This window comes from Oryctolagus cuniculus, chromosome 12 (genome assembly GCF_051225735.1).
Source record: "Oryctolagus cuniculus isolate XC-2025 breed Fujian yellow rabbit chromosome 12, ASM5122573v1, whole genome shotgun sequence".
NCBI classification, from domain to species: Eukaryota; Metazoa; Chordata; class Mammalia; order Lagomorpha; family Leporidae; genus Oryctolagus; species Oryctolagus cuniculus.
This window is the reverse complement of record NC_142878.1, coordinates 100,495,310-100,515,911: the sequence shown is the minus strand read 5'-3', so window position 1 is coordinate 100,515,911 and position 20,602 is coordinate 100,495,310. Positions and strand designations below refer to the sequence as shown.

Sequence of the window (20,602 nt, the reverse complement as noted above, 5' to 3'; positions counted from 1 at the left end):
ATTTCACGTTGGAGCCATGGCTTAGCACTTCCGACAGTGACTCTTGGGACTGTAGGGGTTGTTTGTGGTCATTTTCTGTTTTCAGGAACAGAAAGTGACTGGCGGTGGAAGGAAGGAGGTTGTGCAGCTGTCCGCTGACTTGTTCCCCCGTGCTGGTTTCTCCTCCTCCTGTCCCGAGGCAGCAGGCAGATGGGGTCACCACCACCACAAGTCGGCTAAGTCACCTTTTCCTCCGAAGCTCTGCATCGGAGAGGAGCAGGGCCTTCCCTGGGCCTTCTCCTTCCGGCTGCACCCTGTGGGCCAGGGCGTCGCGGCTGCCCTGCTCCACTCGGTGACGTGTCATGTCTCTCGCCACGATGAGCCAGCAGGAAAGCCATGCCTCGCCAAAGGTTCCATGGCTTCAACTCTTGGGCAGTGAAGCTACCGCTTTGCCCCAAAGCCCAGACTTTCCCTGTCTGGCCACACAGCTAAATTCCTGAGTTCTTTACTCTCCTTCGTTGTTGCCTTGACTGGCTATATTCACACTGAACTATCTAAGTGGATTTTTGAGGTAATATTTTTTTTTTTAATGTTTGTGTGAAAGGGGGAGAGAGAGAGAGAGAGCGAGCAAGCGAGCGCTTCCATCTGCTGGTTCACTCCCCAAATGCCTGCAACAGCCAGGGCTAGGCCAGGCTAGAGCCAGGAACCAGGAACTCTGTCTGGGTTTCCCATGTGGGTAACAGGGATCAAGTACTTGAACCATCATTCGCTTTCCCAGTGCCTTAGCAGGAAGCTGGGTCAGAAGCGGAGTGGCGAGGGCTTGAACCAGCACTCTGATACTGGATGAGGGCATGACAAGCTCTGTCCCTAAGGTACCGTTTGCCCCAGTTGCTGTCAGTTCCAGCCTCAGGAGCAGGTTAGTTTTGCTGAGTCTTCCAGGATCATCATAAACATAGCTCTCGCAGCTGGGCCACCTTAAACCGCTGGCTCCGGGGCTGGCGTCATGACATAGCAGGTGAAGCTGTGGCACCCATATGGGTACAAGTTTGAGCCCTTGCTGCACTGCTTCCCATCCGGCTCCCTGCTCATGCACCTGGGAGAGCAACAGGGGGCGGCCCAAGCCCTTGGGCCCCTGCACCCACGTGGGAGACTGGAGGAAGCTCCTGGCTTCAGACCAACCATGGGGGTCCTTTGGGGAGTGAACTAGCAGATGGAAGCTCTTTCTTTCTCTTTCTCTCTCTCTCTAACTCTGCCTTTCAAATAAATAAAGAAATCTTAAAAAAAAAAAAAAAACAACTTGGTTCCTTGCCTTTTCTGAGAAGGCGGTCACGTTAATGTCCTTGGGCAAGGCTGTTCATGAAGGCCTTTGAGGCTTCTTAGCAAGCAAGGGCAAACTTGCATAATGCCAGTAAAATGTGGCTGCATGTTAGCGCTGGTTTCCGGTTCTGGCTGTGGTGCTGGGAGTCGGTGGCCAGCAGGATGCCTGTGGTGTGAACGGTATGAACGGTGTGAACGGTGGTTGCTACCGGGGGCTTGTCCACAAGCTACTGCCTCAACTCGGGATTATGGCCAGGTTCCTGGAAATGGGAAAGTAACTTGAGAAAGACGTTTTTGCTAATCCAGTTCGGTTTCAAATGCCTTTCAGAACAAAGGAGCGCCAATAAGCTGCTTGTAAACAGTCCCAGAGCCATATTTGGGGAGAGGGAAATCAATGTTTTCTATGTCACTCTGCCCCACTGGTCCCCTCAGACTATGCCAAGGCCAGTGAGGCCTTGTTGGTCGTACTGGGGAAGCGAATCCCTAGTTAACTGTAGTGTTTCTGTAGTGTGGAAATGTGACTAAGTTTCCTGCAACTGATTGAACATTGAAGTTTCAGAAATTTAGATTGCTGTGTGACTCTTGGCTCTAAAGGTTCTAATTAAAGTGAGACTTGGCAGTCTTTTAAAAGGAGCCGCTGACTCAGGGACTGCCATTGGCAAAGGAGGTGTTTTAGAGTAAGCACTGCACATTCATAGTCCTCCCTGTCCCTCATCACACTGAAAGTCCCTGGGCTCCCTCCCCGTCTATCTGCTCCTTTTGTACCTGCTAGCTGTCCTTGGCCTCCTGAAGCACTTGAATTCATCTTGGTTTACTGTTCACACATTCATCAGTTTCCATGGTTATAACAAAATACCCAAAGCCGAATATGTATGAAAAAAAGAGGCTGATTTAGCTCCCAGGAGCATCCAAGATCAGGCAGTCCCACTGGTTCGGTGTCTGGTAAAGACTGAGGGCCGATGATGTCCTGGAGGGAGTGTGTGCAAGGGAGGAGGGGGGAGTTCACGAGGTGGGATGGGGCTGCCGGAGCCAGGGAGGACCAGCCTTGCCCTTTCAACGACTTGCTGGGGAGCTGCCTCGGGGGGCCCTCAGTGGTCCTCAGTTCTCCCACACTGGGGAGCTCGGGAGCCACACGGAAACCGTATCCAGATCACAGCCCTTCACTTGCATCTGAGCCATCCCCTTAGAGCCTTCTTCCCTTTGACTGGTCCATGTGTCTCTTTCTTTTGAAAGTTTTTCCAGTTCTAATTGAGTCCCAGAAGCCCCCTACGATGCCCTGATTTCATCACCCTAATATTGTTTTGTTTTTAATGATCTGTAGGAAACCCAGGATGAGTCAGCTGTGTTATGGTTGGATGAAATTCAAGGTGGAATCTGGCAGTCCAACAAAGACACCCAGGAAGCCCAGAGGTGTACGTACCAGTTGTATTCCTGTTTTGGTGGCAATGGGTGTGGCAAGGTGCTCTGTAGCTCAAGTTACAGAGCTTGGCCAGGGCAGTGAGTGTTGGGGTGGCTGAAGGGAACCGTTGTGAGTAGGTGTAGTTGAGGGAATTGGTGTGTGGATTCAGATGCTTTCTAAACTGTTCTATTAACAATTCTCTTTCGGGATAGTTGCCTTGGGAATCTTTGCCATTAATGAGGCAGTTGAAAATGGTGATGTTGGCAAAACACTAAGTGCCCTTCGTTCACCTGATGTGGGCTTGTACGGAGTCATCCCTGAGTGTGGTGAGACTTACCAGAGTGACCTTGCTGAAGCCAAGAAGAAAAAACTAGCCGCAGGTGAGTGATGGGAGAATAAAACGAGCCTGAGCACTTCAGGATGGAAGGGGAGGGATGTGGAGGAAAGGGACGGCTGCAGGGAAGGAGGCGTTAGTGTGGAAGGACAGACTGAGGCCCGCTGTAGAGTGCGTGCGTCTCCCTGCCACGTCCCAGCTGCTGTGTTCCCCAGGATGCGGAAGGAGCAAATTCCCCGACTGTTCACCTTTCACAGGGTGTCGGCAGCTCTGATCATCTGGCCGACAGGCAGTTAACAGTAACTTATCTGCTAAAGAAGACCCTTTCAGGACCCTTTCTTCTTCTTTATTTTTAAAAGATTTATTGAAAGATCTTCCATCTGCTGGTTCACTCCCAAATGGCCCCAGTGACCAAGGCTGGGCCAGGCCAAAGCCAGGAGCTTTATCTGGGTCTCCAACATGGGTGCAGGGGACCAAGGACTTGGCTCATCTTCTGCTGTTTTCCCAGGCATATTAGCAGGGAGCTGGGTCAGAAGAGGAGCAGCTGGGACTTGAACCAGCACCCATAGGGGATGCCGGCACTGCAGCGGCGGCTTTACCCATTACACCACTGCGCCGGCCCCTGGCCCTTTGGTCTTATCGGGAGAGGCTGAGTGCTTGCAGATCTTGGGTCAGAACAGTTTTCTGACATGCAGGACTTAGACGTAGGCTTTGGCTGGCCAGGACCAAGTTAGTCCTGGGTAATTCCACAATTGAACTTCCCAGGTATCTTTTCTTCCTGCCATCACACTCGGCCATCAAGGCTCCTGCTTTTAGGAGGGTCTGCATTGCAAACTTGGCCAGGAGAGCCTGCAGTGTCGGGTGCGGACGTGTGGGGAGTGCGGTTCTGGATTCTTCTACCTTCCCTTTGTTTTCTGCCAGGAGATAACAGCAGCAAGTGGGTGAAGCACTGGGTGAAAGGCGGCTATTACTATTACCACAACCTGGAGACCCAGCAAGGGGGATGGGACGAGCCCCCGGATTTCGTGCAGAATTCTAGGCAGCTCTCTCGGGAGGAGATCCAGGTGGGTCACTCTTCTTGCACTGAGAGAAAGTGGTTGGGTGGTTGGTTTTGTAATGTTTATTCATTTTGACTTTTTTTTTTTTTTTGAAATGCAGTGAGAGGTAGAGAGGTCTTCCACTTGCTAGTTCACACCTTAAATGCCCACAGCAGCTGGAACTGGGCTAGGCCAAAGCCGAGACCCTGGAACCCCATCTGGGTTTCCCATATGGGTAGCGGGACCAACATCTGCTGCCTCCCAAGATGTGTGTTAGCAGGAAGCTGGTTTGGAAGCGGAGATGGGACTTGATCCCCAGCACTCTGATATAGGATGTGGGCATCCAAAGCCAAGGTTAACCCTCTGTGCCACAACGCCTGCTCCAAAAAAGTGTTTCAGAGCTAATATTAGTCAGGAGCAGTAGGGCCTGTGAGTGAAGAGCCCTAGACTAAAATTTAGGTTATGTGATGGACTACTAGGAGTAATCCTCTTTAATGTTTGGGGGAGTGACTGAGGCCTGAATTAGTAAAGCGTCTGAATAGTAGCATTAGGTGAGTCCATTGTGTGGTTGTTAAAGAAAACCTGCATGATCCAGATCTCTCCCTTCAGTCGTTCGATCTGTGAGGACAGCAGGTGCAGAACTGAGTAATGAGAATAAGGCAGAGACGTAGATGCTCTAGTAACACAGTGAAGGAAATGTCAAGGGGAAATCTGATTTTGTTTTAGAGGAAGATGGCGTAGGCTGTGTTTTAGCAATGAGGAAAGGCTCTCGGGAACAGGATGGGCCGTGCTGGGGAGAGGCACCGAGGCCTGGAGATCACCAGCCATTCCAAGGGAAGTGAAGGGCGCTGTTGACCAGCTCGGGACGGGACAGGGGACAGGAGGCAGAGGGGCCTTGGGTGCTGTGCTCAGGAAGCTGGGCTCCATCCCCTGGCAGAGCGATTTTTGACTTTCGTTGGCCAGGTACCCCTCTGAGAATCTTGCCGACCTCCACAGAGACACCTGTGCTTAGGCAGTGTTTTGCATGTAGACCTAAGAATTGAGAGAGGAGTGACGTCGCCTCAGTTTGAGCACATGATCTGACCTCCTGCCTTCGCCCCAGAGTTAGTGGCTTTCAAGTGTGGCTCCTCCCACTCCCCACTCTGAGAATTTCCACTGACGACTCCATCATTTCCCCCTGCACAGAAGTCTCTGCTTTCCTAAGCTCCCTGTTGGGCCACCTGGTCCCATCCTTGGCAGTATCTTACAGATCTCATACTTTCCGTCATCTCTAGTTTTCAGTTCCTCCTCTGCCACCCGGATCAGTGTTGTTAGAACACGTGTACGCAGATCTCCTGGAGACCCTGTTAGAATGGAGACGGGGGTCTGTGTTCTAGGGTGGCACCTGAGAACCTGCATTTCTGTCAAGCCCCCAGGTGATGCTCCTGCTGCCGGCACAGACACCACTGCGGCTCCCTGGTCTTTTAAATAAGACAGAAAACATAAAGCCCTTGCTCTGTCCTTGCTAAGTTCCTTGGAAGTTAGTCTGCCCATCGCTGATTTGTTCTCCATTGCCCTCTGCTTCCCGGCTCCCAGTGAGAAGTTTCCTATCCAGCCATGACTTGTGAAGCTCTTTGGAATTCACCAGCGACCTTTTACCTGCTGACTCGGTTAGGTGGCCATCGTATCTGACCCCTCTGCGTGCCTTCCCCGCACCCTCACTCTGGGCTTCTCCAGTGCAGCTCTGGCTCTCCCTTTTCTGAAGGCTCCCCGCTCCCCCATCGCTCCTGTGTCTTCGTTTCTCTGCCTGTGCTTGAGCGATGCCCGGATGGCAGCCCTTTTCCTCACCACCAGGTCTGCCTCCGCATTGGCCGTCTAGAGGTCAGCAGAGCCCTCAAACACGGAGTATGTGTGCGTGTGGGGGGGGAGGCTGACCTAGTGTAAACGGCTAATGCTGGAGTCGACACTGCAGGGGCGCTGTCTGCGTTGCTCTCCCTAAGGTCTCACCCAGCTGCTTCTGCTCGCAGCCCCAGGCCCCCTCCCAGCTCAGGCCGTCTTCTAGGTGCACATGTTGTCGTCCGGAAACAAAGCTGAGCCTCTGACAGCGAGAAGCTCTTCACCGCGGCTGGCGGGAGGGCAGCGGATGCCCTCACCACCCCTCCCTCTGCGCCCCCTCTGACTGTCGCTGTGACCCCAGCGTTCTCATTCACTCCCCGCTGCCACTCTGCTAACGTCGCTGGTTTTCAGGAAAAAAAGCTTGGTCATTTTATTCCTCTGCTTGGAAATTTGCTGATTTTCTAGTACCTGGAGTCAGGTCAGACCTGAAGACCATTTGCAGGCTCCCCAGGGCGAGGCTGTCAGCTGTCCCCTCTGTGGCATTCGTAGGAGCTTGGTCTCTGCTGTCACTCCGTGTGCTTGTCAGCGGTGACCCACATCAGCCAGCACAGTGCCCAGCGGACTCAGTGTCGGATAGATGGGTGCGGAAATGAGATAAAGGAGGATCAAGTTTTTGTTGATGATTTTTTTCTTTTTGATGTGAGAACAGCTGAAAAGCAGGCCCAACGTCTCTGTCCCCTTTGCTTAAAGATCTAGCAGCCGCTGTTGGTGGAACGCTGTGGCTGTGTCTCTTCTCACCTTGCATGCCTGCAATGCTTTTGCAGAGTTCCATCTCCGGGGTGACTGCTGCATACAATCGAGAACAGCTGTGGCTGGCCAACGAGGGCCTGATCACCAAGCTGCAGGCCTGCTGCCGCGGGTACCTGGTGCGACAAGAATTCCAGTCCAGGATGAACTTCCTGAAGAAACAAATCCCTGCCATCACCTGCATTCAGGTATCTCAGAGCCCGTCACACAGGCAGCAGGGGGGCTTCTAGAGCAGGCTGAATAAACTGGCGTCTCTCACCTTGGAGTGTCCGAGTGTGGTTTTTTCTTCTTTTTGACTTCTGACCTCATTGTCTGGTCTTCTGACGAGTACCTGCTGCTTTACTAACGCTGCCATCAGACTGTGCTTTCTGGAGCTTGGTCCTCGGGCTCCTCTTCCTGTCTTCCACGACTGTGCCCTTGTGTAAGATTTGAACCCTCAGAGACAGCGAGAGGTTTGTTAGTGCACTGTCATGGCACGAATGCTGAGTTGGGGATTAGGGCTGCGGTGCCCCCAGAGTGGGGACTCTGTTTCCTCTCTGTGCAACAGGGATCTGCTCTTGGCTTGCCTGGAATGGTGCATGGTGGTGCTGAGGACAGGGGAGTGAGAGTCAGCCCTTGTGTTCCAGTAGAGGGACAGCCCCTGCCCTTGTTCCCCCGGCCCTGCTGGGCATGGTCCTGGGTAAAGCTCCATCGTGAATTTGCGCTGGGCTAACACGAGAGCCTGGATGAGGTTTTGTTCTGACTTTGGCTGATCTTTGGGAAATGTCTGACGGTTGCAGTCACAGTGGAGGGGATACAAGCAGAAGAAGGCGTACCAGGACCGGCTGGCCTACCTGCGCTCCCACAGAGATGAAGTTGTGAAGGTACGGCCACCGAGCAGGCTTCCCGGTGTGGGGAGCAAGGGTGACGTGCAGCGTGCAGGGCCCTGCTGACTCCTAGGTTCTCTTTCTGCAGATCCAGTCCCTGGCAAGGATGCACCAAGCCAGAAAGCGCTATAGAGATCGCCTCCAGTATTTCCGAGACCATGTACGTACCCACCTGGGGCTGTCAGTTTGGCTGTATTTCTGATGGGCAGATGAGCAAAGGAATTTCTCTGTTTTTGTCCTGTAGATCGATGACATCATCAAAATCCAGGCTTTCATCCGGGCAAACAAAGCTCGTGACGACTACAAGACTCTCAGTGAGTAACTGGCTCAGCAGCGAGGAGCTGAGGTGTGGTTGAACACCACCAGGTTGTGGGTATTCTCGGTGGATCTCTTGTTGTCCTGAAGGCAAGGCCTAGGTAGGGTGCTGCTTGTGAGTGAAGCCCCTTTGCTGACGCCTGGCTGATGTCTGGTTGCTAGCTGTGTTGACAGCATGACCAAGAAGGCCGTCCTTGATGGCTGTCTTAGCACATCTCAGAAGAGAACAGAACCTTGGGTGTGAAGAGAGCTACTTTTTTCAAGACAGTTCTGATATGAGGATCTTGAGAAAGTTCATGGAAATGTGTAGTACGAAAAAAACTCATAGATTTCAAAACTTTTTTCACCAAAATAAATTCATCTCTGCATCTCATTTTCCATGAACTTTTTGAAGTGCCCTCGTGTTTCCTGAGACTTAGAAGTTTTTCTGGCAACTCTGTTCTTTGTCTGATGCGTGTTTTCTTTCTGTCAGTCAACGCCGAGGACCCTCCCATGATCGTGGTCCGGAAGTTCGTGCACTTGCTGGACCAGAGCGACCAGGATTTCCAGGAGGAGCTCGACCTCATGAAGCTGCGAGAGGAGGTGATCACCCTCATTCGCTCCAACCAGCAGCTGGAGAACGACCTCAACCTCATGGACATCAAAATCGGGCTGCTGGTGAAGAACAAAATCACGCTGCAGGTACGGCCCGGCGCGGGGGCCCGGAGCTGCCACAGGGAGGCTGAGGCTCACTTGCTTCTCAGCTCATGCCATAAATTATTTTTTTTATTTATAGAAGAAATAAAACAATTTTATAAAATTTTAGGCAGAGAAAAGAAGATGAGAATTCTCCCCTAACTCCAGCATCTGACAAGCATCTTGTGTGTGTGTATTTTTTTTTAAGATTCATTTATTTATTTGAAAGGCAGAGTTACACAGAGAGAGGAGAGGCAGAGAGAGAGAGATCTTCCATCCACTGGTTCATTCCCCAATTGGCCTCAACGGCCAGAGGTGGGCCGATCCGAAGTCAGGAGCCAGGAGCCTCCTCCTGGTCTCCCAAGGACTTGGGCCCTCTTCCACTGCTTTCCCAGGCCATAGCAGGGAGCTGGATTAGAAGTGGAGCAGCCAGGACCCGAACCACCACTCATACATCTGTTGGCGCTTCAGTCCAGGGTGTTAACCTGCCGCACCACAGTCTTGGCCCCTGAAAGGCAGAGTTATAGAGGCAGAGGCCAAGGCAGAGAGAGAGAGAGAGAGAGAGAGAGAGAGAGGTCTTCCATCCACTGGTTCACTCCCTACACGGCTACCAAGGCCAGAGCTGGGTCGATTTGAACCCAGGAGCCAGGAGCCTCCTCCAGGTCTCCCACAGGAGGGCAGGGGCCCAAGGACTTGGGCCATCTTCCACTGCTTTCCCAGGCCATAGCAGAGAGCTGGATTGGAAGTGGAGCAGCCAGGACTCGAACCACCGCCCATACAGGATGCCGGCCCTGCAGGGAGTGGCTTTACCTCTTACGCCACAGCGCCAGCCCCAGTAAACTGTTTTTACTTCATATTATAGGATGCAACTCTTATATATAGTCATAAATCTAATAATTTTTTATTTAAATTTTTTTTATTTGATAGAGCCAGGGAGAGTACTCTCATTTGCTGATTCACTCCCCCAAAAGCCCACAACAACCAGGGCCGAAGCCAGGAGCCAAGAACTCAATCTGGGTGTTCCATATGGTGGTAGAAACCCAGTCACCACCACTGCCTCCCAGGGTTTGTGTTGGGAAGCTGGAGTCAGGAGTCAGAGCCAAACATCAGACCCAGGCAACCCAGTGTGGAATGTGGGTGTCTTAACCACGCCCCATAAATGTTATTTTAAATTTTTAAATTTATTTTAGAGTTCTTGCCTGGGGCTGAAGTCCATCCAGGGCTCATGTGATAGGATAAACCCAATGACTTTAGCCATCACCACTGCCTACCAAGATCTCCATTACCAGGGCACGGAATCCATGCACTCTGCTGTGGGATGCGTGGGGCCCAGTGAGTGTCTCAACCACTAGGCTGAATGCTTGCCCCCAAATAATGTTTTTAATGGCAGCATAATAATCTGTTAGATTGTCACTTTTCCTTCCTGCAATTTGACTTTTAGATTGTTTTCTGAGTTTTTATTGGAAATAAAATCGCGGTTGATAGCTCCATGTATTTACTGTAGTTAAGACTTGGTTTTAAGACAGAGACCTAGGCCGGCGCCGCGGCTCACTAGGCTAATCCTCCGCCTAGCGGCGCCGGCACACTGGGTTCTAGTCCCGGTCCAGGCGCCGGATTCTGTCCCGGTTGCCCCTCTTCCAGGCCAGCTCTCTGCTGTGGCCAGGGAGTGCAGTGGAGGATGGCCCAGGTGCTTGGGCCCTGCACCCACATGGGAGACCAGGAAAAGCACCTGGCTCCTGGCTCCTGCCATCGGATCAGCGCGGTGCGCCGGCCGCGGTGGCCATTGGAGAATGAACCAACGGCAAAGGAAGACCTTTCTGTCTCTCTCTCTCACTGTCCACTCTGCCTGTCAAAAAAAAAAAAAAAAAACACAGAGACCTAGAAGTTGGTGTCCTGAGTCAGTGGACGTGTTTGTGGCTCAAGGTGTTCATGGGAAGATTGAAGCGGGAATGAGCTGGATTGTTGTGACGGAAGCAGGCCAGAATGCAGCAGCTGGGAACTGTTTAGCGAGACCCTACCAATGCAGTGGGCCTCCACAGGCGCCAGCAGGCCTCTCCACGGTGCTCAGGGCTCTATCTTTGACAGTGTTCTGATCTCTGTGTTGGGTTTCATTTCCAGGATGTGGTTTCCCACAGTAAAAAACTTACCAAAAAAAATAAGGAGCAGTTGTCTGATATGATGATGATAAATAAGCAGAAGGGAGGCCTCAAGGCTTTGAGCAAGGAGAAGAGAGAGAAACTGGAAGCTTATCAGCACCTGTTTTATTTATTGCAGGTAAGTGGCTCCTGGAATTGGTGTTGTCAAACTTAATTTACTTTTCCCCAAGGAAACCTAACTGATCTGTCTAGCAATATTTCTGATACCCACTGAGGGGTATGTGAGGGGCTGCCTTATTTTCTTTATGGGTGTTCTGACTGTTCAAGTTAAAAAATGTATATATTTTTACCAATTTTATGTTACAGTTATGCCTTGCTTAGTGAGAAGAGCGTGATCTGAGGAGTGTGTTGCTAGGCAGTTTCGTCGTTATGCAAACACAGTGTGCTCACGCAAATCTGCACACAGGCAATCACTCAGTGAGGTCTTTTTTTTTTTTCTTAAGTGTTATTTATTTATTTATTTGAAAGGCAAAGTGACAAAGAGATCTTCCTTCTACCGGTATCCTCCCCAAATGGCCACTATAGCCAGGACTGGGCTGGGCTGAACTCAGGGTCTCCCACATGGGTGGTGGGGGCCCAAGCACTGGGGCCATCATCTGCTGCCTCCCAGGGGCATTAGGAGAAGCTGGATTGGAAGCAGAGCAGCTGGAACTAGAACCAGCACTCTGCTACGAGATGCTAGTGTTGCGAGTAGCACCATGCCACAACGCTAGCCCCTCAGTGTGGCCTTTTGATTTGAATTCGAGAACACGTGAAGCTGCTGCCCCCTTCACGGCATCCTGTTGCACCATAAGCTTACGATCAGCCACCAGGAAGGAGTACACTCTGCTGCAACAGGAAGAGGTCTGCCGTGAATACAGACAGTAACACAGTTGTTTATGGTCACCACTGAGTGTCCCATCCTGCCTATGATCGTATGTGCTGTACTTTCATGGGACTGCATTGAAGTGGGTGGTCTTATCCTGGCAGCACCGGTAACATGTGAGTCGTATATTGTGCTGTGATCTTTCCTCGTCTGTGCCGTCACCAGGCAGTGGGACGTTCTCAGCTCTGTCTTAATCTCACTGGAACACCATTGTGTATATGGTCTGTCATAGACTGAAATGTGATTATGCGGCACACGTGTACGAAGCAGTCACTCATCCCTGGGTTTTGTTGCAGACCAACCCCACCTACCTGGCCAAGCTGATCTTTCAGATGCCCCAGAATAAGTCCACCAAGTTCATGGACTCTGTGATCTTCACACTCTACAACTACGCGTCCAACCAGCGGGAGGAGTACCTGCTCCTGCGGCTCTTTAAGACGGCTCTCCAGGAGGAAATCAAGTAGGAGCAGATTTCTGCAGAGTGCGGGGCGGGGCGCAGGCCTGCCTGCACCTCTCCTTGATGTCAGTAAATCCGTGAGGGAGACTCACTCCGAAGAAGCATCCACTCTTAAAATTACCGATTTAAAGTGTTGCTGCTTCTGGAGTAGAGGTAGAATCAAAGATTTGCCGGATTGACCCTAGGAAGGTTGCCTGTTAAGGTATCGTGGCAGACTCAGCTGATCGAGACGTGCGGGTTCTGCGTGTTTCTTTAACACAGGGCCTGAGCGTGACTCCATGAAGAGTGTGGCTGCAGGAAGGCCCTCCAAGTGCCGGGTGGTGTATCTGGAGAGACTCAGGCTCTCTGAGCTCATGGATCCCCCATTAACTTACACGCAATCTGTATCTGCTGTTTTATAGGTCGAAGGTGGATCAGATTCAAGAGATTGTGACCGGAAACCCTACGGTTATTAAGATGGTTGTAAGCTTCAACCGTGGTGCCCGGGGCCAGAATGCCCTGAGACAAATCTTGGCCCCTGTTGTGAAGGAAATTATGGATGACAAATCTCTCAACATCAAAACAGACCCGGTGGATATTTACAAATCTTGGGTTAACCAGATGGAGTCTCAGACAGGGGAGGCAAGGTATGGTACCCATAACACTTTTCCTTTCACGGTTTTCTTGTTTTTATTCTTTTTTATTTTTTTTAAGTGAAAATCACCACCAACTAATAATCGCTCCAGTAGTTTCCTTAGAAAACTGTTCTTTAAAATTGCTGGCCCAGGCTGGTGCTGCGGCTCACTTGGCTAATCCTCTACCTGCAGCGCCGGCACCCTGGGTTCTAGTCCCTATTGGGGCACCCGGTTGTGTCCCGTTGTTCCTGTTCCAGTCCAGCTCTCTGCTGTGGCCCGGGAGTGCAGTGGAGGATGGCCCAAGTGCTTGGGCCCTGCACCCATATGGGAGACCAGGAGGAAGCACCCGGCTCCTGCCTTCGGATCGGCACAGCGCGCCCACCACAGTGCGCCGGCCGTGGCAGCCATTTTGGGGGTGAACCAACGGAAAAGGAAGACCTTTCTCTCTCTGTCTCTCTCTCTCTCACTGTCCACTCTGCCTGTCAAAAAAAAAAAAAAAAAAAAAAATTGTTGGCCGGTAATGAATGCATTTCCTTAGCCAATACTTGCTGTTACTGTGTGCCAGGCCCTGTGTTAGTGACACGTGCAGTGATGCAGTCAGTGGGGGCGCATCCAGGGATGTGTGCTGCCTGCCCTCTTAATAGATTAGCAGGTGGGAAACAGCAAACAGGCACATAAAAATACAGCATAATTACGAATTGAGGGGAGCTTTATGTAGGGTATTGCAACAGAGTGCAGGAGGGAGCTGATGTGGGTAGGGTGCTTAGGGGAGAGCCTGTGTGAGGCCTGCATGGTGGGGTGGGGCTGGCCCTGCTCGCTGATCGCTGGGTGCTGATTGCTGGGTGCTGAGTGCTCTAAGGTGGAGAATTAAGGACGTGCAAAGACCCTGGCCTGACCAGAGATGGTCATACAGCTCGAGTGAGATCACCGTGCTCCTTCAGTCTGGGGTAACGGCCTGCTGCCCTGGAATCCTGACAGTCGGACCAACATAGTCAGTTACAGGAGATCGCTGTGCTAGGCCGTGGTTCAACCACCAAGATTAACACCAGAAGCAAAGGTGTGGCTGTATGTGAGGCTGGGATAATTGTGTTCAGAGAGCCTCAGCGTTTCTGGTTTTCTTCTGTGTGGGCGAGGAACAGAGAGGTGAGCTTGGTGAGTGGTGTTTTTCCCTGGGAAGTTGGGTTAGCTCATGCTTGCAGCCCTCTGGAGCTTAGGAGTGGCTGTCCACGCCATCGCCCTGCGAAGCTTAGTTTGCAGAGCCGTGCAGAGCGCCGTCTGTGTCACTGGCGCGCGGTTTGGTTCAGTGATGTTTTCTCTGTGTCAAGGCTTTCTCAGCAGAGGAGGCGACACGTTGACTTACGTTCTGACCCAGTCTCCTTATCATGTCTTTGACTGGTCTTTATTTTTTTTTTTAAGATTTATTTATTTGAAAGTCAGAGTTACACAGAGAGAGGAGAGGCAGAGAGAGAGAGAGAGAGGTCTTCCATCTGATGGAATCCTCAATTGGCCTCCAACGGCCAGAACTGTGCTGATCCGAAGCCAGGAGCCAGGAACTTCTTCCAGGTCTCCCATGCGGGTGCAGGGGCCCAAGGACTTGGACCATCTTCTACTGCTTTCCCAGGCCATAGCAGAGAGCTGGATTGGAAGAGTTGCAGCCGGGAGTTGAACCAGTGCCCATATGGGATGCCGGCGCTTCAGGCCAGGGCGTTAACCCGCTGGGCCACAGTGCCGGCCCCCAACTGGTCCCTAGACTGACATTGGCCCGCACTAGTGCTGCTCCGCTGCACCCTGGGGAGAGAGCAGAGCGTTCTGCTCACTTCTGGAAGGACTTATCCCTGTAAGGAATCATTGGGCATCCAAGTTGGTTCCAGAACTCTGTAAGCTTGTCACCGGGAGTCACATCATTGGTGGACATGATACAACAGTTTTTGGCCTGCACACATTTGGCCTACCTCCCGAATGTGGTCAGCCCACGGCAGTACTCACCTGGGAGGTTTTACCTGCAACCCAGGGCATCCCTAGACAATAGCAGTGTGGACGCTGGCTCACGGCTACTGCATTATTTCCTTTGAAGGCCCAGGAGTCTGTTTTTAGACCAGAATTCCATGGGACATTTCAGGGTGTTTTTTCTTGGTAATGCCTGTAAGAAACTGGTGTCGTCTTTTCCTTTTTGTAAAATGGAGATGAATTTTAATAACTAGACATAGTTATGTCTATTTATTTATTTGAGAGGCAGAGAGAGAGAATGAGAGCAAGCCAGCTCCCATCTGCTGGTTCACTCTGCGTGTGCCCGCACCAGTCTGAGGCCAGGCCTTGCCGCCAGGATCTGAGAACTCCATCCAAGTCGCCCACATGGGTGGCAGGGACATACCCGCTTGAGCCATCACCACCAACTCAGGGCGTGCATTAGCAGGAAGCGGAGTCAGGAGCTGAAGTTGAGGATTGAACCTAGGTACCCTGCTGAGGCTTCTTAGCTGCCAGACCTAACATCAGTACTTCCTGGGTGTCGCTGACAGGGCGTGGCGGTGTGCTGGGAGCCTGTAAGCACACGGTGTCGGGTGCCGGACCGGCCTCCTTTACCTTGCACATCACACACATGGAATCTCAAAAAACTGAATATTCTAGTCTCTGACTACAGCCGTTCCTGTCATACCTTTAGCTTGTTAGGACTTTTTTTTAGATGTTATACACATGATGTCAATATAAATTTTAGTGATATGATAGGTGTATAGCACACAACTTATAAATAATAAAATACACAATACTCTTGACTACAGGTTTCATATAGCCAGTTGTTTGTCACGGAGTGTTTTTATTGATGTTTGCTGGATTCATGGATTCATAGTTTACTGAGATTATGATTCTGCTGCACTGTGACAAATGGAGCTGGCTCCCTGTCTGCTTGTCCCCGTCTCCAGGGGGCTGCTACACAAGCCTCTCCAACGCGGGTGACTTTCGCACCACAGAACTTTGTTCTCCCAGTTCTGCAGTCCAGCCGGGCCCTCCCCTCCCCCGGCCCCTTTCCCCTATGGCCTCTGTGGTGACGTGGCATCCCCGCTCCCAAATCCCTTGCCACCGCTCTCCGGTGAGGCTGCCCTGGCTGGGTTCGGGCCCACCTGGCTCATCCAAGATGATCCCTCCTCTCTGAAGTCTCAGACGCTCCGTCTCCACGTTTCGCTTCACTTCGTCGCCCTCTCTGTGTCCTGTCTGTCCTTGTGCCGGTTCCTTCTGACCAGCTCGGTCCCTCCCCTGAGAGAAGCTGCACTTCCTGCCCGTGATGGGCTCTTCCCTTGCCCGTGTCCAAAGGGTTGCCAGCCCCATTGTGACTCCTTGATGTCTGCCCGGTCTCCTTTCTGTGGTTTCCACTGCTACATCTTTCTTCATGCCCATATCATTTCTGAGGCGGAGATAGAGAGAACTTCCGTGTGTTGGTTCATTCTGCAAATGCCTGCAGTGGCTGGATTTGGGCTGGACAAAACCATGAGCCAGGAACTCGGTGTGCGCTCCTGTGTGAGTGGCAGGAACCCGACGACTGCTGCTGCCCAGGATCTGTGGTGGCAGGGAGCTGATTCCTGGGGCCGAAGCTGGGAATCAGACCCAGGCACTCCTGTGTGGGATGCAGACATCTTTATTTATGTATCTTTCTAAGATTTATTTATTTGTTTAGAAATTCAGAGTTAGGGAGATAAAGGTATCTTCCATTTGCTGGTCCTCTCCCCAGATGACCACAATGGCCAAAGCTGGGCCAAGCCAAAGCCAGGAGCTTCATCTGTCTCTCACGTGGATGTTAAGGGCCCAAACACTTGGGCCATCTTTTGCTGCTTCCCCAGGCACATTAGTAAGGTGCTGGATTGGAAGTGGAGCAGCCGGGACACGAACTGGCACACAAATGGGATGGTGGCATTGCAGGCGGCAGCTTCACCAACCACGCCACGAAACAGACATCTTAACCGTGATGCTAAATACCTCTTCTGCCACCCCTTTCCATCATTTTTTTACATTTTTCTGATTTATTTTCATTTTATTTGAAAGGCAGAGAGAGAGATCTCGCATGCCCTGGTTCACTCCCTAAATGCACGCAATAGCCAGGGCTGAGGCAGGCCCAAGCCAGGAGTCCAGATTCAGTCCAGGTCTCCCACGTGGGAGCACGTGAGCCACCCTCTGCTGCCTCCCAAGGTGCACGTGAGCAGGAAGCTGGATGGAAAGCAGAGGAGTTGGGGCTCAAACCAGGCGCTCCCGCGTGGGATGCAGATGCCTGCGGTGACAGCCACACGCCGCACCAGTACCCTGCACCCAGTCTTGACCAGCTGAGGCACCAGTCTCCCTCCTGTCTCGTCTCAGACTTGTCCGTCTGTAATTCAGAGCAAGCTTCCTGAAAACACAGGTCTCTTAACTTGCGATGGCTCTGCGGGCTTGTAGAAAAAGCCAGACCTGTTAGCATCTTAGACAGGACCTTCCATGGCTCGGTCCCAGTTTGCTTTTCCACTCCGGCATCTCTCCTTGCTTTCCTTCCTTTGCGTTTGACCTGCCTTCCGGGGGGCACTGTCTCTCCACTTCCTGAGTTTGGGTGTCCCTTCCTTTTGGAACTCTTCCTTCCTTCTCCAGTCTGAGTATAAGCCCTCCCTGTTGTCCTGCAGCACTGGTGCCGGCTGTTTGCTGACAGCACAGTGTGTTTATTATCTGTGTCTCTCCCACCAGACAGTAAGCCTACTACAGTGCCTGGGCACATCGCTCGAGGCACCCAGTTCCCACTCTGATGCTCATTTGAGTCCTGCTGCTCCAGGGAAAGCAGCAGAAGGTGGCCCAAGTGCTTGAGCCCCTGCCACGCTCATGGGAGACCCAGATGGAGCTCCAGGCTCCTGGCTTTGACCTCACCCAAACCTGGCTGTTGTGGCCATTCGGGGAGTGCACCAGCGGTGGAAGATATTTTTCTCTCTGTCTTTCCCTCCCTCTCTGTTACACTGCCTTTCAAATAAATAAATCTTTAAAAAAAAGTCGTCTAACTTCAGATTCTAGCCTGCCCCACTCCCAGGTCTGTGAGCGTGGGCCCAGCTCCCCGTCTCCGGGGTTTCTGTGTGAGAGATGCGTTCCTGCCTGCTGTCCTGCTGTTCTGACACAGCGGGGACTCTGTCTTCCCAGCAAACTGCCCTACGACGTGACTCCCGAGCAGGCTCTGGCTCACGAAGAAGTCAAGACCCGGCTCGACAACTCCATCAGGAACATGCGGGCCGTGACCGACAAGTTCCTGTCGGCCATCATCAGCTCCGTGGACAAAATCCCGTGAGTGCCAGCGGCTGGTGTGACCCCAGGGGCAGCCGGGCACCAGCGCCCTCTTCCGCCTCTCACTGGTTTCTGTCCGTCTCACAGTTACGGGATGCGCTTCATTGCCAAGGTGCTGAAGGACTCGCTGCACGAGAAGTTCCCCGATGCTGGTGAGGATGAGCTGCTGAAGGTGAGAACGTGAGAGCCGGCAGGTTCCTGCCCCACCTCCCACCCCCCACCCCCCCGCCCCCGGCCAAGTAGCCCTTTGAGGAAAAGCTGTGAAGCCAGGCCTGACCCTGGACCGTTAGTAAGTGCCTGAGTGTGGGTTCTGGCAGTAGCTCGCCGTTGACTGGGAGTTTTTAAAGGAGTTGTTCCTATGCAATTTGGCACACACACAAGTGGAGGAAGAGGGATTTTTCCTGCCTTGAGTTAAATTCCTGTCTTTCGCTGAAGAGCTGCTCCCTCTGCTGGTGGCCGGGTGAATAGCGGCGGGCACAACTTTCTGCTGAGGCTGCTGCTGGTGACTTTCTCAGCTGTGCTCCTCTCTCTCTCTAATCTGAACGCTCTTTTCTTCTCTCTCCTAGTTCTGTGCTTTCCTACAGTGAGGCCTCGGTTCTAGACTTTCTGTTCGTTCAGGTGAATTCATTTTATTTTTTCTGAATGAAACACCAGGGGAAGTGCTGTGACTGTCCTTGAGTCTTTCTGCGGGAGAGATGTGTGTTGCGTGGGTCCCAGGCATGAGCTGGGCCTCTGGGAGCCACAGCATGGGGGGGTGGGCTGCCGGGCGGTTGCACTTTGCTCATCGGGCTGTGCTGCAGGGTGTGCATCAGTAGGGGGAGCCCACCCGGGTGGAAGGAATGAGTTTCCTGGGCAGCACGGCGCTGATGTGTGAACAAAGGGTGCCCTGAAACCTTGGAGGGCACACTTTGAGTCTGTCTTGCCTTCCGAAGCTGCCCTTGCGTGAATTACCAGTCAGTCCTGTTCCCATCCCCCCTTCCCTTCTCCCATCTGACAGAGGGATATCTGGTGGTTTTAGTTCCAAGCTGTAAGGGGAAGTATGTGTGCATGCATGCATGTTGTATGTGCATATTTTTATTTATTTTTTTCCTCACAGGACTGCATTTTCTGTTTTTGTTGTGGTGGTGGTGGTTGTTAGCAAAGTAGTTTGTGGCTTGCCCAGTGGTGTAGTTTTTAATATCCACCTTTCTGCTTGCCCTCTTCCCAGATTATCGGTAACTTGCTTTACTATCGGTACATGAACCCGGCCATCGTCGCTCCCGATGCCTTTGACATCATTGACCTGTCGGCAGGGGGCCAACTCACCACAGACCAGCGCCGAAATCTGGGCTCCATTGCCAAGATGCTCCAGCACGCAGCTTCCAATAAGATGTTTCTGGGAGATAACGCCCACTTAAGCATCATTAACGAGTACCTTTCGCAGTCCTACCAGAAATTCAGGTAAGGGGAGGCGGGTGTCGTGTGGGCGTTTTCCCTCGGAGGGGGAAGACGAGGCGAGATCCCACCCAGCGCATGTGGGAGGCAGAGCTCACGGGCACGGGCTCCTGTGTGGCCGGAGGTGGCGTGTCCACACGGCAGAGGACTTCACACAAAAGCAGTGACTACACATTAGGCACCTGTTACTTTGCAACCAGAGAGAGCCATTGGATATGTATTCGTTAACAGTTAGTGTTGCAATCTATGCCTCAGAGCACTACCTTGGAGATAAATGGCCCGGATGTCTGAGAACAGTTGAATGATTCTTGTGAGTAGAACTACACTAGGTGAAGAGAAGTTTCTAGAACCTGTGTCCCAAAGCTGTCTATGTGAGCAGCCATTTGTCTGGAATGGGTACCCTCACTGGCTTCTGTTTGCCGGATGCGGGGCTGGTGGGCGTCTTCTGGCCTGCAGCTCCTGCGTCTCAGTGTGGGGGCTGCCTCCTGTGCTTGATTGCAGACGATTCTTCCAAACTGCTTGTGACGTCCCGGAGCTTCAAGATAAATTTAATGTGGATGAGTACTCTGACTTAGTAACTCTCACCAAACCGGTTATCTACATTTCCATTGGTGAGATCATCAACACCCACACTGTAAGTATCTTTCTTTAATTATTTAATCTCTCTGCTCTGTGCTTAATTACCTTTCCTGGCTGCTGCCTACCACCTCTGGTGGCCAGGCATCTCACCTAGCCGTGATCTTAATGGCACCTGTTGTCTTTCTTCCTTTGCTCATTGTTCTTAACATTGTCTGCAAGTTATCCCCAGGGCTGCTAGTTCAAGGTCAAGTTTCCCGGGCCCCACTCCCAGCTCCCTGACTCAGGATCCCCCAGAGTCTCCCTTGTGAGCGCTGATCTATGGACTTGAAAATCTGTTTTTCCCCTTTTTACTTAAGCCCTCTGTGTTGTTTTCTAACAGGATCTGGAATAGTAACTCCCTTGGAGAAGTGTTTCCCCTGAAAGCTGTTCCTTTGGGTTTCTAAAATGATGTGCTCCCGTCCCAGCGAGGGGTGGGGAGCAGGGAGCGAGGCATACTTGGAGTGGAATTTCCAATGCCCAGCTCTGAGGGCACTGCCTGGGCCCATGGCTCCTTGGAGGCTTTGTGCGGGCCCCTGCGTAAGGCAGCATTGCCCCGGTGTCCCTCTGAGCTAAAGCTGCACGCTGGGAGCAATCGCGACGTCTCAGTATGCGTCATGCGAACTGGCGGTAGCAG

The 20,602-nt window shown here is 52.1% G+C and overlaps 1 protein-coding gene across 2 annotated transcripts in view; it reads left to right on the top strand.

The window, feature by feature from the left end:
- The window catches only part of IQGAP1 (IQ motif containing GTPase activating protein 1), a 111,752-nt gene that overhangs the window by 74,238 nt on the left and 16,912 nt on the right, over positions 1-20,602 (top strand). For both annotated transcript variants that reach the window (XM_089310743.1, XM_008275315.4), the window contains exons 16-30: positions 2,618-2,708; positions 2,908-3,075; positions 3,951-4,093; positions 6,706-6,876; positions 7,468-7,551; positions 7,643-7,714; positions 7,799-7,868; positions 8,342-8,550; positions 10,663-10,818; positions 11,862-12,025; positions 12,424-12,648; positions 17,776-17,916; positions 18,004-18,088; positions 19,124-19,356; positions 19,852-19,984. In XM_089310743.1, the coding sequence (XP_089166869.1) occupies positions 2,618-2,708; positions 2,908-3,075; positions 3,951-4,093; positions 6,706-6,876; positions 7,468-7,551; positions 7,643-7,714; positions 7,799-7,868; positions 8,342-8,550; positions 10,663-10,818; positions 11,862-12,025; positions 12,424-12,648; positions 17,776-17,916; positions 18,004-18,088; positions 19,124-19,356; positions 19,852-19,984 (2,145 nt within the window). The remainder of the gene's footprint in view (positions 1-2,617; positions 2,709-2,907; positions 3,076-3,950; positions 4,094-6,705; positions 6,877-7,467; positions 7,552-7,642; positions 7,715-7,798; positions 7,869-8,341; positions 8,551-10,662; positions 10,819-11,861; positions 12,026-12,423; positions 12,649-17,775; positions 17,917-18,003; positions 18,089-19,123; positions 19,357-19,851; positions 19,985-20,602) is intronic.